The sequence below is a fragment of the Notamacropus eugenii genome, chromosome 5 (assembly GCF_028372415.1).
Source record: "Notamacropus eugenii isolate mMacEug1 chromosome 5, mMacEug1.pri_v2, whole genome shotgun sequence".
Taxonomy (NCBI): domain Eukaryota; kingdom Metazoa; phylum Chordata; class Mammalia; order Diprotodontia; family Macropodidae; genus Notamacropus; species Notamacropus eugenii.
This window is the reverse complement of record NC_092876.1, coordinates 61,339,808-61,355,486: the sequence shown is the minus strand read 5'-3', so window position 1 is coordinate 61,355,486 and position 15,679 is coordinate 61,339,808. Positions and strand designations below refer to the sequence as shown.

General features: G+C 46.6%; 1 protein-coding gene across 3 annotated transcripts in view; it reads left to right on the top strand.

Annotated features, from left to right (window-relative positions):
* ECE1 (endothelin converting enzyme 1) overlaps positions 1-15,679 on the top strand; it is a 173,702-nt gene that overhangs the window by 74,725 nt on the left and 83,298 nt on the right. For 2 of the 3 annotated variants that reach the window (XM_072609196.1, XM_072609192.1), the window contains exons 1-2: positions 9,652-9,787; positions 9,922-10,008. In XM_072609196.1, coding sequence (XP_072465297.1) covers positions 9,719-9,787; positions 9,922-10,008 — 156 coding nt within the window. In that variant the 5' untranslated portion in view covers positions 9,652-9,718. Of the gene's footprint in view, positions 1-9,651; positions 9,788-9,921; positions 10,009-15,679 lie in introns of those variants that run through there. The other variant, XM_072609194.1, reaches the window with a different exon arrangement.

The following is a 15,679-nucleotide window of genomic DNA, read 5'->3' as shown; positions in this document are numbered from 1 at the left end:
GTTAAGGATGACTCTTATTAACTAATATAGTATTTCCCACTCTTTTCAGTTCAACAGATTTTTATCATGAGAGGGGCAGGGTGGTAGAGTGGAAAGTGTTTTGGACTGAGAGTCAAAAGACTGAAGATGGGACCTTAGCTCTGCTACTCCAAACCCCAAGCTCTCTCCACCACTCCATGTTTGTCCTTGTTCTTTGCCCTGCCTACCTCAAAAGATTCTTGTAAAGATCAACACAAGAATGTACACCACACCAGCCCCACCCCTGAATTATAATTTTGGTGAAGGTCTGGACTTGGGTTTGCATCCCCATGTTGACTCCCTCCATCCAGAGAGGTTGTTTGGAAACCCCTTTGTAACTTATGGCCTTAGAATGCTGCCCAAGGCACAGAGAGGTTAAGTGACCCATGTTCACCCAGCCAGTTTCTAGCAGAGGCTAGCTAGCCTTCTAACCAGTTAGCCACACTGCCTTTCATTATTATTTGTGTTTACTTATCTGTTAATATGAGATACCTGCCCCCCAAGTAGAATGTAAGCTTCTTAAGGGACTTTTTTGTTACCTGTTTATCTCCAACACCTGGTACAGTACCTGGCATATGAGTTCAGGGGTGGGGAACCTGCAGCCTGGAGGCCGCATGTGGCCTTCTAGGTCCTCAGGTGTGGCCTTTTGACAAAGTCCAAGTTTCACATAATAAATCCTTTTATTAAGGGGATTTGTTCTATGAAGTTTGTATTCAGTCAAAAGGCTGCATTTGAGGTCCTAGAAGGCCTCATGTGGCCTCAAGCCCACAGGTTCCCCACCCATGCATAAGTGGGTAATAGGGTTAAAAGGATATTAGAGGCAATTGAGGTCAACCCCCTGATTTTACAGATGTGGAAACCCGAGACTTAGGAATGTTCAAAGACTTGCCCAAGGTCACAAAACTATCAAACGTCCAAGTAGGAACTCCTATCAGTCAATCCACAATAATTTATAAAGCTCCAGTGATGTGCAACATTATTTGGTCCTGGGAATTCAAAGACAAGAACTCCTCTTGTCTTTGAGGAGGTTACAGTCTAGCCAGGGCAGAAAATACATACATATACACAAAGAGAGTATATGTACAATATAGATACAAAGTAGCACAGTGGAGATAGAGTGCCTGGCCTGGAGTCAGGAAGACTCATCTTCATGAGTTCAAATCCGGCCTCAGAGACTTAGGTATGTGTTCCCAGGCAAGTAACTTAACCCTGTTTGCCTCAGTTTCCTCATTTATAAAATAAGCTGGAGAAGGAAATGGCAAATCTTTACCAAGAAAACCTCAAATGAGGTCACGAAGAATCAGGCACAACTGAAAAGCAACCAAACAACAATGATAAAGATACAAGATAATTTTTAATGGAAGCAGGCTTTGTATAGAGACTGAAATAAGGAGGGAGTGCATTCCAGGCATAGGGGACGACCAGTGCAAAGATATTATATGAGGAGTCATTTATGACAAAGAAGGTCAGTTTGACCAGACCGTAGCGTGCATAGACAAAAGTTCAATAATTCTGGAGAAGTAGGTTGGGGCCAGACTGCAAAGGGCTTTCAGTACCAAATGGAGGAATTTATGTTTGATCCTAGAGGTTACTAGGGAGCCACCAGAGCTTCTGGAGCAGAGGAGTGACATGGGGCAGGCTGCATTTTAGGAAATCCCTTTGCCATCTGGACAGACTGGATTGGGGAGATACTTGAGACAGGGAGACCACCTCGGAGGCTATTGCAATTTTGATTGTCCAGGCAAGAGTTGGTGAGGGCCCAAACTAGGGTGGGTAGCTATTTGAGTATCTACAATGGAGTGGATGGAAGAGATGCCCTGGAGACAGAAACAAGACTTGACAATTGATTGAATATGTGAGGACTGACTGACTATATTGGACTTGCTAAACCTGGGTGGCTGGTGGAATGGTGGTGTCCTTTATAGTGATGAGGAAGGGGAAAGGCACTGTGTTCTCTTTTGGATGTATTGAGTTTGAGGTACACCTTAAACATGTAGTCAGAGATGTATAAAAGAGAGTCAGTGGTGTGGGACTGGAGCTCAGGAGAGGATGGCTTGATTGTAGATCTGAAATTTATTTGCAGAGAGATGATCATTGAAACTCATGGGAGGTATTAGGAGAAGAGAGAGAGAGAGAGAACAGAAGGCTCAGAGCAAAGCCTTGGAGATAACCACAGTTAAGGAGCATGATTCACATGCAGAGGCAGCAAAGACAGACAAGGAGAGGTCAGATAGATAGTCTTCCCTCTCTGAGTCTCACCCTATTTTCACAATACTATTCAAAGAGGTCTCAGAAGAGTACGGATGATGGTATTTGTATATAAGTGTGCCCAAGATTGGGTAATCCCCAGCTAGTCATGGAAGGGGTGGGGGTGGGAATGGAGGGTTGGGGTGTGTATAAACTGTCTCTGTTCAGGGGCAGGTGAGAACTGAGGTGGGTGAGATTGGCTGGGAGAACAGAGGGCAGGCAAGTGAGTCAGCGAAGAAGGCCTCAGTGAGAGGTGGAGACCTACCTGAACATGCTGAGTCCAGAACTCGTAGCTCCTCTTCCTCCTGGCTGCCCCTGGGCAGTTGAGTCAGAGGGAGGCTAAGTAGATAAACTTTCTCCAACTACCTGCCTGGGTGGGTTGATTCTGAGCAAACGAGTAGTAGGCTTTGGGGCCTGCAGACTCCTATGACAACCCCAAGATTTCTGGCCTAGGTAGCCAGCTGCCTGCTTCGGTCATTCAACAAGTATTTATTAATTACATGTGACCCTGAGCTGGCGCCCTGAGCTTCTGGCTGCTTATTCAGATCTCTTGTGTTTGTTTGTTTTTGTCTTTCATTAATAACCACCTTCTATCCAGGGGCAGCCTGAATTGCCAAGTTTGGTTTCTGGTTTTGAAACACAAATCACTTGTTCTCTGGGGTCTTCTCTTTCCTCTTCTGTGAAATGAGGCAGTTGAGCTAACCAATCTCAGATGCCCCTCAGAGGTCCGAACCCATAAAACTGCATTTTAGGCAGGAAAATGATAAGAATTTGCTGCCCCCACCCCCATCCTCCCTGATTCAGGGATCTCACCCCCACCGCATGCCAGAGGGACAGAAATGGATTACATTCCTCCCCCCAGAAGGGAACAGTGCCTTAAAAATATCCAGCAGGTGCTTTCACGGTTAAACAAAGCCAGGGTTGGCTGGCATGGGGACGGAGAAGGAACATTTTCTGAAATGTGTGGAATATGAAAACAGAAGGCAACAATGAGGCAGAGGGCATTCTTTTAAAAAGAAAAGAAACTTTAGTCCAAGGGCCTTTTTTTTGACATCCTGCATTCATCCCTTTGGCAGTCTAGTGAGGCCTAAGGACTCTCTTCTCAGAATTTTGTTTTAAAATTCGTAGAATTTTAAAACACGTAGGATTACAAAGGAAAACAATTATATTGAAATAGTTTGGGTTGCTTTTTTTTAAAATTCATGGATCCCAGATTAAGAACCTTTATTAAAAATCATATCACCAATTCTCAGTGTCAGAAAGGGCTTTAGCAGCCACCCCCTCCACTGTCTACTGGAACAGTTATCCCTCTCTCAGCCTCTGCTTGAAAACCTCCAGTGAGAGAGAGTCTGCTCCCTTCCTGAGAGCACATTCCTCTTTAGGATGGTGCCAATGGTTATGGAGGTTTTTCCTGACATTAATGGATCTCTTTGTAACTTGCTCCCATGTTGCCTCGTTCTTTCTGCCTATTGGGGCAATGTTAATCCTTCTTTCCTATGACAGCCCTTCAGATACCTGAAGACACATGTCGGTGCTCTAGGCTGAACATTCCTACTTCATTCAGGTGGTTCCCATGGAGTCTGATCACCGTCCTAGTAGACTTCTCCTGGATGTCACCCAGCTCATGATTGTCCTTCTTAAACCATGCCTTCTAGAATCAAATGCCATTCTTCAGGTGTGCTCTAGGCATACCTCTAGGATAAAGGACAGTGACACTTCACCTCCCTAGTCCTGCTCTGATACCTTTAGCTCTCTGTTTTATTAATGTTTTCTTCATTAATTTCTCAGTTTAATTAATTTATAACTCCACTTTTACTTCCTAATAACCTTTTTGACCCAGTTTCTTTCATATCAAAGAAAACAGCTAACCAAAACAAATGAACACAGTGACTGAGTCTTGGCAGCAGATGCAACATTTTGAGTTTGTAGGTCACCATCTTTACAGGAAGGAGGGAATCCTGTGTTTCATCATTAGTTCTCTGGAATCAAGACTGGTCATCAGTCAGGTCTACTCTGAATTCTGCTCTTTTGGGGGGCTGTTTTCACCTACATTATGGTGGCAATTCACAATGGAGCCTAAGATCACAAAGCGTTATAGCACTGCTGACCCGTATTGAGCTTGGGTCCACTAAGACCTTCTGATCCCCTTTGTATGGAGTCAGCCTTTATTGTTTTTAACACCCCTGAAGATTTTTAAATCTTCTCACCCCTCCCTCAGTAAGTTCCCTTGGGTAACCACAAGGGTATTTTCAGATTGGGAGGGGGTGGAGTTGAGGGCACAAAACAGCCCGATTCTTCAGTGACATTTGGGGTCCATTAGAAGTGCACCCTGTTATTATGAATAACAGCCCTTTAAAATATTTAAAAGCTCTCTTCCCCCCTTGGCCTTTGATGTTGGTGATTCCTTTCAGCACCCTTGGTTTCAACACTAGACAGTTCCACGGATGGGCACAGCATTCTGCACACATGGTCTGGATTTAATCAGTTTTCTGGGTAACCAAGGGCCAAAATAGTCTGGAGGAGGAGGGAGCTATTTCTGCTGTGATTTTCCTTGGTCTCCTTTGAGCCTTTTCTTTTCCTTTGAGCACCTACCTCAAATTCAAGGCAGATTTCTCCCTTAGGCATCGGGCCACTTTCACTTCAGAAACAAAGGGGTGGGGGGAGGAGAAGGGAAGAGGGTATAATGTTCTGTCCCAAGGCAGATGGAGCAGCAGAAGCCCTGAACTCAGTCCTGACTGACACTTCTTAGCCATGTGTGACCTTGGGCAAGTCATTCATTCATTCATTCCTGCATCAGATGTTTATCTATGGCTTTCTGCGTGCTAAGGGTGAGGGTGGGGGTGGAGAAGGGAGACAAAGTTTAGATAAAACCCAGGCCTTGCAGCCTTGGGATTTCAGCCCGGTAGAGGGATAGGACACAGACAGTTCACTGTGATATTTGCCAAGACCCATCTGAGAGGTGTAAAACCAAACAGTGAGTATTGAAATAGAATAGTATTCCTGCTTTGAAGAAATCCAGGAGGGCTTCTTGGAGGAGGTGACATTGGAGTAGGTCTTTAAAAGATGGGTAGAAATTCATAGTGCAAAGGAACCAAGGCCATGGGGCACATGGGGGAGACAGAGCAGGCATTTGGGTTTTGCTCACGTAAAGTTCCAGAAGGGAAGTTAGAAAGGTATAGAAGGGTCAGACGATAGAGATTTCTTAAAGAAGAATTTGTCATTTCCCTGCTCAAGGAATTACTGTGGCTCCCTATCACCTCCAGGATCAAGTCAAGTCCAAAAGCAAACCAGCACTTCTTATGTGCCAAATACTGTGCTAAGTGCTGGGATACAAGGAAGGGAGAAAACAGTCCCTGCTCTCAACATCTGTTGAGGAGACAACATGAATAAAACAAGCACATACAAGTGATATACACAATAAATTGGAGGTAATCTGTAAAGGAAGACCCCAGCATTAGGGGAGCTGGCTGGGGAAGGCTTCTTGCAGAAGGTTGGATTTTGGCCAAGACTTGAAGGAAGCCAGAAGGCTGAGGACAAACTTCAGCAATTCTATTTAGCATTAAAAGTCTTCCTTCTGAGAATACCTTTCATTTATACTGTGTAGGTGTCTAGCTATATCTAACTATAGATATTTTATAGGGCTATAGTCATTTTTATGTCCTCTTCCCATTATAGTCTGAGCTTCCTGAGGGCAAGGACTGACTTTTGCTTGTCTTTGTAGCTCTAGCATTTAGCACAGTGCCTGGTATACAGTGGGTGCTTAATAAATACTCTTGACCTGACTGAAATTAACTGGGGAGGTAAGAGGAAGGTTTTCTGAGCAGAGAAGCAATGTGCCCTGAGAATTACTGACAGAGGGAGGATTTGAAACGGGGTCCTCTGAATCCAAACCTGGTATTTTTTCCATTGCAATACTCTCAGTTGCTAAGCTGAGCAGCCCCAGAGTATAGTACAGAACCCCAGAGGAAGAGACAGGTGGGCCAGGGTGGCCCATGGGCCTCCACTTCTAATTATTCTCTGGTCTTGGACAAACCACTTCCTTGGATCTCAGTTTGCTGTAAGAGAAGGGATCAGATTTGAATTTTCCTTTTTTTAATATTTCTAATGCCCCTTCTGGCACTAACATTGTGGGTTGGGTTTTTTTTTAAATTGTAAACAACCAACAGCCAGAACAAATAATCAAATAAATATGCAAAATATGAAATAAAATAATAGTAAACCCACATGTTGCTCTGTGCATTTATAATGAGGTAGAAACAAACAAATTAGCAAACCCGGACATGGCAAGGAAGGGCGTGCTCTCTGGCCCTATCCAAGCCTACCTGACGTTCCTTGGCCTCTCATGTTTTGAGGAGACCAGCTCAGACTTTGTAGGACTTAGAACTGACTGGGACCTCAGAAGAGACCTTTGGAACCCAACCACACATTTTACAGATGAGGAAACTGAGACCCAGAAAAGCAAAGTGGCTTGTGTGAGATATCACAGGCAGTGAGTCATGGAGCAAGGGTTTAAACAATAGGAATGTGACTTTGAGACTGGGCCTCAGTCACAAGTGTCCGGGTAATGTGAAGGCTTTTGTTGTGAGGGTGAGAGAGAACAATGCCTGGGAAGCAAAGCTGACTCGGAAGCGCAGAATTTCTTTTTTTAAAATTTTATTGATAAATATCTTTGATTTTTATTTTTTATTTCTTTTATTTTTTTATTTATTTTTTTTTATTTTGTAATGTTTAACAATCACTGCCATACAATTGTGATTTTATCCCCCCCACCTACCCCCCGCTCCCCCCCTCCCTCCCCAAGACTGCATACAATTCTGTATAGATTCTACATATACTTTCCTATTGAGTATATTTTCACTATAGTCATGCTATGTAGTCAGACTAAAATAAATGAAAGAAATCGTATAACAAATCAGAACATGATACACAAACACATACTTATTTTTTATTTCTAAATATATCCTTCCCCTTCTTCCTACCTAGTGCTTTATAGCAGCAATAGCCAGCATTTATGTATCACTTTAAAAGTGGCAAAACACTTTACAAATATCATCCCATTTCATTTGATCTTGGGAGGTAGGTACTATTATTAATCCCATTTTACAGATGAGGAAATTGAGGCAAACCAAAGTTAAGTGACTTGTCCAGGGTCACACTGCTAGCGTCTGAGGCAGGATTTGAATTCAGGTCTTCCTGACCCCAGGCCCAGGATGAGGCAATTGGGGTTAAGTGACTTGCCCATATACACACCTACAGAATACATTATCATCCCCAGTTAGACTATAAGCTCCTTAAGGGCAGGAGCTGTTTTTGCTTTTGTATCCTGTCTCTGTACCCTTGCACTCAGTGTCCCCATATACTTGTTTTACTCTCCTCCTTACCTCTGCCTTCAAGCTTCCCTGGCTGCCTTCGAGGCTCAGCTCAAATCCTACGCTCTGTAGAAGCATTTCTCGTCATCAACACCCCCAGCTGTCTTCCCTTTCCAGATTATATTCCATCTACTTTCCAGATATCTTTTATGTACTTCATCATTTCCATGTCATTTCCCTCAGACTGAGTACCTTGAGGGCAAGGACTATTTGACCTTCTCTCTCTCCCTCAACTCTTCTCTCCCCCTCTCTCTCCCTCCTCTCTCTCCGTCCTTTCTCACTCTTCTGTCTTTCTCTCTCTTTCTCTGTCTCTCTCCCCTTCTCTTCCTCTCTCTTTCTCTCCCTCCCTCTCTCCTTTTCTCTCTCTCTCTCTCTCTCTCTCTCTCTCTCTCTCTCTCTCTCTTTACCTCTCCTTTCCCCACCCCAGGGGTTTCCACTTTGGTAGTTTCTGTTCCCCGATGACTCCCGCTGGAGCCCTAGCCTTGGTTTCAGTTCACTTGAACCTGTCTGAAGCTGGAGAGCCCCCACCACCACCTACACACACCCACACACACCCACACACACCCACACACACACACCCTCCCCCACTCACCCCCAGCCCTGTATGGTAGAAGGGTAGGGCTACAAAGCCAGACCGGTTGTGGTCTCTACCTCCAGGGAGCTTTCATACTCCTGGGAGGGCCTGACATCTCCACGGGTGAGTGTGAACAAGGCAGGAAGGGAGGGCAGAGGAGAGCTCTGGCTGGGAGAATCACCAGAGGCTTCACAGCAACATCTGAGCTCAGGGTAGAGGGGCACAGAGGAGGGGAGGCAGGAGATGTCGACTGAGTGTGGGGGCGGGGAGGGGGAGTCCACTGTGTCCTGAAACAGAGCTCTTGAAGGGGAATACAGAGAAATAGTGCTGCCACGAGATAGGCTGGAGCTAGATTGTGGAGACTCATAGGATTAGAGATTTGGAGCTGGAAGGGCCCTTTGAGATGCTCTTTGGAAACTAGGGGTCAAAGAAAATGAAGTCTTGAATTCCAGGTTGCTTGTATTTTTTTCCTTAGAAGCATTAGGGTACTATTGAAAATGTGGGGGAGGGTTTGGGGGTGGAAAGCAAGTGATAAGTGGGTTCCTGAAGGCAGTGATTGCTTGACTTTTGTCTTGGAATCCCACTACCTAGCACACAGTAGGCACTTAAATGCTTCTTGATTGATGCTGTGGTCAGACCTGTGCTTTAGGAAAATGCTTTTGGGTTGCCTGTGGAAGATGGATAGGAAAGCAGAGAGAAGAGTGTGGATGCCATTGGGATGGCACTGTGATGACCCTGCCACCTCTATCGGGAAGCAGAGGGGAAGAAGAGAAGGGAGAAAGGGAGAGAGAAAGAAGGAAGGAAAGGGAGGAAGACAGGAGGAAAGAAACAGAAGAAAGGAAGGAGAAAGGGAAAGGGAGGGAGGAAGAGAAGGGAGGAAGGGAGAGAGAATGAGGGAAAGGGAGGAAGAGAGGTGGAAATGAGGGAGAAAGACCCGAGAAAGGGAGAGAGAAAGACAGGGGAGAATGAGGGAAAGCGAGGAGGAAAGGGGGGAGAAAGAGGGAGAAAGTGATGGAAAGACAGGGGGAAGAAAGAGGGAGAGAGAGCAGAAAGGCAGAAGAAGGAGAAAGGGAGGGAGGCACGTACTTCGGGAGTTTTCTGGGACAGTTCGCTAATCCAGAAGCCCACCCCCGGCCTTCCTGCGCCATAGCAAGAGAAAGCTGTGGATTCTGGGCACCTGGAGAGAGGAGCCCCCTAGGCTGTACCTCGTGCCCCTGCCCGGTCCTGCCCGGTCCGGGGGGCCAGCCACGCTCGGGCCCTGTCCGGGCCTCTGGCTGAGCAGGGACGAGGGAGCGCAGCGGGGCAGAGCCAGGCGTGCCAGGCCGGCCTCGTTGGGCTTTCTCTGGGCTGGGGGGGAGGGGGGGGCGGGGTCTCAGCGGGGGGTGGGGGTGGGCAGCGCGGCACCGCCCCTTTCCTGCCCCTGCCCCACCCCCGACCCGCTCTGGCTGGGCTGCCGTGCCCTGCCCTTCCCGGCCCCAGCGGGGCGGGTGGCCTGAGCCCGGGCAGCGACATGCGGAGCCCCTGCCCGGCTGCCGACCCGGTGGCCGCTGCGCTCGCTGCTGCGCTTTCTGCGCTGGGGGTGAGTGAGCCCCGGGCCAGGCAGGCGCTGGGGCTGGGCCGGGCCGTGCGAGTTTGGGGTTTGGGCCCCTACCCCCCGCCTTCGGAGAAGCCATGGAAGTGCTGAGGGATTCGATTCTGCATTTGTTGTTTCAGATGTCGTCCTACAAGCGGGCCACGCTGGATGAGGAAGACCTGGTGGACTCCCTCGGGGAGGGCGAGGTGTACCCCAATGGCATTCAGGTAGGCAGCTCGCCAGTCCCTTTGCCCCTTACCATGCAGCTGCCCCCCACCCCCAACCCCAAGGACTGATCAGTGGATCATAGGAGCATAGATTTCCAGCTGGGGGGCCAGCCCTCTCGTTTGACAACTGAAGAAACTGAGACCCAGAGAAGTTGTAACTTCTCAGTTGTCACACAAGTGTATGAAGCCACCTAGAGAGAAAAACAGAATATGAGGATTAAACGCTGCCCTCCATTCCCTGCACAGATCAACTTCCCTGGACTTGCCTACTGAACCACCCCACCCTTCCCCTTGTGCAGACTCCCTCATTCCTAGGAGTAGTCTATGAAGGGAAAGAGCCCAGACACTTCCCCCCAAAGCCACAACACACATACTCACCAGAGTGTATCTTGAATTTTTTTGCCTCTCTTCTCCCTACTCCATATCCCCTAAACAAGATGCTGGGGATCAGACTAGTGTAGGCAATGACCTGCTGCCCTTTCTCCTATCTGCTATTTCCCTTTGCCTTTGAACTCCCCCACCTCTCCCCTGTCTGTTTTAGGAATGTCTCAGGGACTACACTGTGTCCTGGGTGAGTGGGATGGGACCAGCTACCTCCCTCTCTCTCTCTCTTCCTTATGTCATTAGAGGATTCAGGGATCTGGGATGAGACAGGAGCCTCCTGACCCTCTCTCCTGGCTGTGCCAGTGTGGGTCTCCCTCATCTCCCCTCCTCCTTACTTTACATACTCCCCACCTAGCCTTATTCTGCCTGCTCCACTAGTGGGCGCAGGATCAACCTTGGTGTTTAGGGTGGAATAGTACCAGGGGCCACCCCGGTCTCTCAGATACCTAGCTCAGTACCTGGAATATAGGACATACTTAACAAATACTTGTTATTTATTAGAAACCTGTGCCATGGTCTCTCTCCCTTCCCTTTTTATATCTTCCCATCCCCCACTAGTGCTTCCTTTCTATTCTACTACACTATCCTTTCCACAGAGGTTCAGGGACCAGCCTTGGTGGCTAGGATGAGGTTGGCCCACTGACCTCCCCAATTCTTTTTCTGAGAAATTTTGTCATGGCTTGTCTCTCCCTGCTTTCTGTGCTTCCCACTTATGCTCTGTTTCCCCAAAGATTCAAGGACCAGCCTTGGTGTCTAGAAGGACAGAGGCCATCCGTGCCTGGAGCCACCCTTCCCCCCACCAGGCAGATTGATGCCAACCTGGGTCCCTCTGAGAATGAAGCTGTGTGCCAATTAGGACAGCCTGCAGGAAGTTTCTGTCCCTTGGCTCTTAGGGCAGAATTCCTCCTCAGGGCAAAGATGTGCCTTAGAAATAGAGTAGTTTTTCTTTTTGCTGCTTCTGACTAGCTACATGTGGAGCTGGCTTCTGACAAAACATCTCTGACATCCCACAGGACTGACTTTGGGGACACAGTTTTGTCTCAGGATGTTATAGAATCATAGACTGTTAGAGCTTAGAGTAGTCCTAGGGACTGACTCATTTTACACATAAGGAAACTGAGGCCCCATGAGGGGGAATAACCTACTGAAAGTGACCTAGCAAAAGTGTAACAGGACTCAGAGCCCAGGCCTCCTGACTTCCTATCTAGGGCTCTTTCAGCCTCATCATCACCGTGGAGAAGGCCCAGCCCTTTCCCCCCATTCATTCCATCCTGAAAAGCTGGTCCCTGGGGCTTGTATTTCCTGTGTTGAATGGGGAAAGCCCTTTCTGTATAAAGCCTAAAGTGTGAGAAGCAAGAGCAAGGGACTTGGACTGGACCCAGCTGATCTGATCTTTCCCTTGAATTGACATTCATTAAGTTCTTGCTGTATGCCAGACACAGAGCTAAGCGCTGGGGATACCCCGATGGAGATGAGACACAGAAACTATGGGCAAGTCACTTAATGTCTCTGAGCCTTATTTTTCTTACCTTTAAAATGGGGACAATAAGACCTTGGAACATTGAATGTGAGACCCGGAAGGGACCTTTGAGTTCAACCCCTTCTTTTTACAGTTGAGGAAATTGAGGCTTGTATGGGGAAATGGCTTCCCAAGGTGAAACAGGTAATAAAGGTGGGAGGGGGAAGGGCAGGTCATGAAGGGCTTTGGACAACAAACAGAGGAGGTAATAGGGAGCTCCTAGAGCTTTTGGAGGGGGACAGGTGACATGGTCAACAGCTCACATATGTATATAGCGCTTTAAGGTTTGCAAAACGTATGTGAGTCTCCTAACAAACCTGTGATATGGGTACTGTAGATAGCTGTTATGCCCATTTTACTGATGGGAAGACAGACTGAGAAAATCTAAGTGCTTCAGCTATGAAAGCACAGCCCTTTCTGTCTGCAGACTGTACCAGTGCCAGACCTTGTAGCTGAGAGATGAATTTCATTCCTACTTTGGTTCAGGTGCTTTGTTGGAATTGTCTTTGACCTAGGCTGTCCCAGCCTTCCTCCGTCCTGACCCCACTGATCCCAGAATCCAAGATTTGGAGCTGAAAGAAATCTGAGGAATCTTCTAACCCAATCCCCCCATTTTACAGTGTGGCAAACTAAAACCTGAAAGCTAATGTGACTTGCCTGGATCCAGCACCAGGGTGAGTTGAAGTAGGAAAGAGTTGGTATTTGAGATGTGTCATGACCCTTCAAAGGACCTTTGGACAATATGCATCCTTAGGTCCCCTCTTTGAGCCTCTTTATCTATGTCTATAAAATGAGGGTGAGGATACTTGAATTACTACCCTCCAGGAGAGTTGTGAGGAAATTATTTTGTAAGCTAGAATCTGAGCTGGGCCTCAGATGTCATGTCTGACCGTTTCCTTTAATCTTGAAATATCTTAATTAATCTATTTTATTTACTTACATTACCTTTATTTCCGAAAGAATCCTTGCTCTCTCTCCTAGTCAGTCCATCCTTTGTGTGAACATAAGAATGAAAAGAGGAAAAAACAATCCAGCAAAATTAATCCACACATCCACTGAGTTGGCCAGTGTATTTGAGGTATCACACCCATAGTCCCCTACCTCTGCAGTGAAAGGAGGGAAGTTCATTTTTCCCATCTCTTTTTTGGGTCAAAGCATCGTCATTATAATTACAAAATATTTGGGAGTTTTCGTTGGATTTTCCATTGTTTGATTTGCCCAAACTTCTCATCTGGAAGGTGAGGCCCAACGTACAGTAGGACCAAGTGTTAGAACTCGGGCTATAACCAAGATCTCCTGACTCTATGTCGAGAGTTCTTTCCACCACCCTACGTAGATCCCTAAAGGCCTGTAGGAAATGTCAGTTGTTCTGAACAGCTCAACAGACTAGTAAAATGGGAAGCAAAGTTGCCTTCTAGACTTAAGGAGCTGAAAGAGAATGAATGTATTGAAGTGGGGAGAAGTGTTGAATTCAGAATCAGAGGACCTAGATTGTTATCCTGGCTTTGGATTTTGTGCCAATGTGACCTTGGACAAGTCACCTAACTTGTCTGTACCTCTGCTCCATCCTCTGGAGATTGTGCTCTACCTCAGACCAATCCATAAGCAATCAACCAATATACTTAAATTAAGTGCCTACAATGTACTGGCTCTATGCTAGGCTTGCGGATATAAAGACCATAGTGTGTGCAGTCCCTGCCCTTACATTCTTCTGAAGGAATTGATAGGATCATATGAAAGGACTGCCGTGTAGACCCTTCTAGGCTGCTAAAGGTGGTGAGAATGTTGTTTCCACCCACTTCCCCCTTGCTTTGAAAGCCTTCCCCCCAAGGTCCCCAGAGACGTAGCCTCAACACCATGAGTAGCAGGCCAGGCAAGGAGTCTCTCTCTCTGCATCAGGGGCAGTTCATTGACTAAGGAAGTCTGGTCTGAAAGTCTAGCTTTCTGGCAGGGAACCTGACATGTGCTCAGGATTCCCAGCTGGGAGCCCTCCAGGTAGAAGCTTGAAGCTTTAGCTTTGAAACAGGACTTTAAAAGCTTGGGTAGAAAAGTATCCCGCTGATATTCCACAAAAGGCAGTAGGGAAACACTGATTGCCAAGTCTAACTTGTTGTTGAGTATTTCAGTCATGTCCAACTCTTCCTGACCCCATTTGGACTTTTCTTGGCAAGGAGATCCAAAATGGTTTGCCATTTCCTTCTCTAACTCATTTTACAGATGAGGAAATTGAGGCAAACAGGGTGAAGTGACATACCCAGGGTCACACAGCTAGTAAATGTCTGAGGCAGGATTTGAACTCAGGTCTTCCTGACTCCAGGCCTGTGCACTATGGTGCCTTCTAACTGTCCTGTCTAAGGTGTATTAGACCCATATTACTTGCGATCCATTAGGTTTGTCAGTTGCCAGGCATGTTTGTAACACAGTCAGAGGAGCTGAAGCATGTTGGCATCATGTAAAGAGAAATGGAACTGCTCTGGGAGCCCTGGGTTCAGGCTCCATCTTTGCTATTTACTAACCATGTGACTTAAATTAAGTCACAGAGGTTCCATTTCCTCATCTATAAAATAGAAGGAACAGTGTGGCGGATGGGGAGAAGCCCAACCCACAAGTGAGGAAGTCCTGGATTCAAATTCTGCCTCCAACACTGTCCCTGGCCAAGACATTTAACCTCTCAATATACCAGAAACCTCTCTAAAATTAAAAGTTACAGAGGAGTTGCCCATCTGTATTAGTGGAAGGAATTTCCACACTAGGATTTTTCAATACCAGTGTAACCACAGGTCCAGACTTGAAAGAAAATACTTTAATCACCTCATGAGATTGTTGTGAGAGTCAGTGAGGTGACAATGTGCTTACTAAGCCCCAAGGCTTAAACTAGATAAGAACAGCAGTGATTTCCTTTTAAGTAATAACTCAGTTTTCTAAGGAACTTACAGGTTTACAGGGCACATTCCTCACGTGAACTTCGTAAGATGCGTAACCCAATATAGTGACTTGGCATAGGCTTCTCATCCGTCAAATGGATACAGTGTGAACACGTTGGACTGGACGGCATAGTACTGAGCTGTGAGTCAAGAAGACCTTAGTTCAAATCCAGCCTCAGACCCTTACTAGCTTTGTCCCTTAACTTCTCACAGCCTCAGTTTTCTCTTCTCAAAATGGAGATAATAATAATGTGCCTCACATGGTTGTTGAGAGGAGCCAATGAGATATTTGTAAAGTGCTTTGCAGGCCTAAGGTGCTGTATGAATGTTAGTTATTGTTATCAATTATCATTCTGCCTCTTAGAAGGAACATGAGATCAAAGCCATACCTGAACAATTTCTGTACACCATGCAGACAAGTAGACCTCTGCCCTTCTTTAAAAGCAATAGGCCAAGGATGGGATATCAGACACCGTTCAGGGTTGTTGGGACTTCCTTCCACTTGTGGTACATTTGTCTTTTTTGACTGTAGCTATACTATCATCAGAATAGGGAAGTCCTGGTGAGGAGCTTCCTCTCCCAAAGCAGGTTGGTACTTGCTGTTTCCTTTCTCTTCCTATAGCTTATTGGCCCAGGTGATTGCCCAGAGCACTGAGAGATTAAGTGATTTGACCAGGGGCACCCAACCTCCGTGGATCTGTGGCTGGATTTGAATCCAGATCTTCTTGACTCCAAGACTAGTTCTCTCTTCCACAGAGACATCGAGGTGTTGCCATGGATACGGCACTGGAGTGAGGAATCGAATTTGGCTCAGCTACTTACTGGTTCTGTGACCCTAGACAAG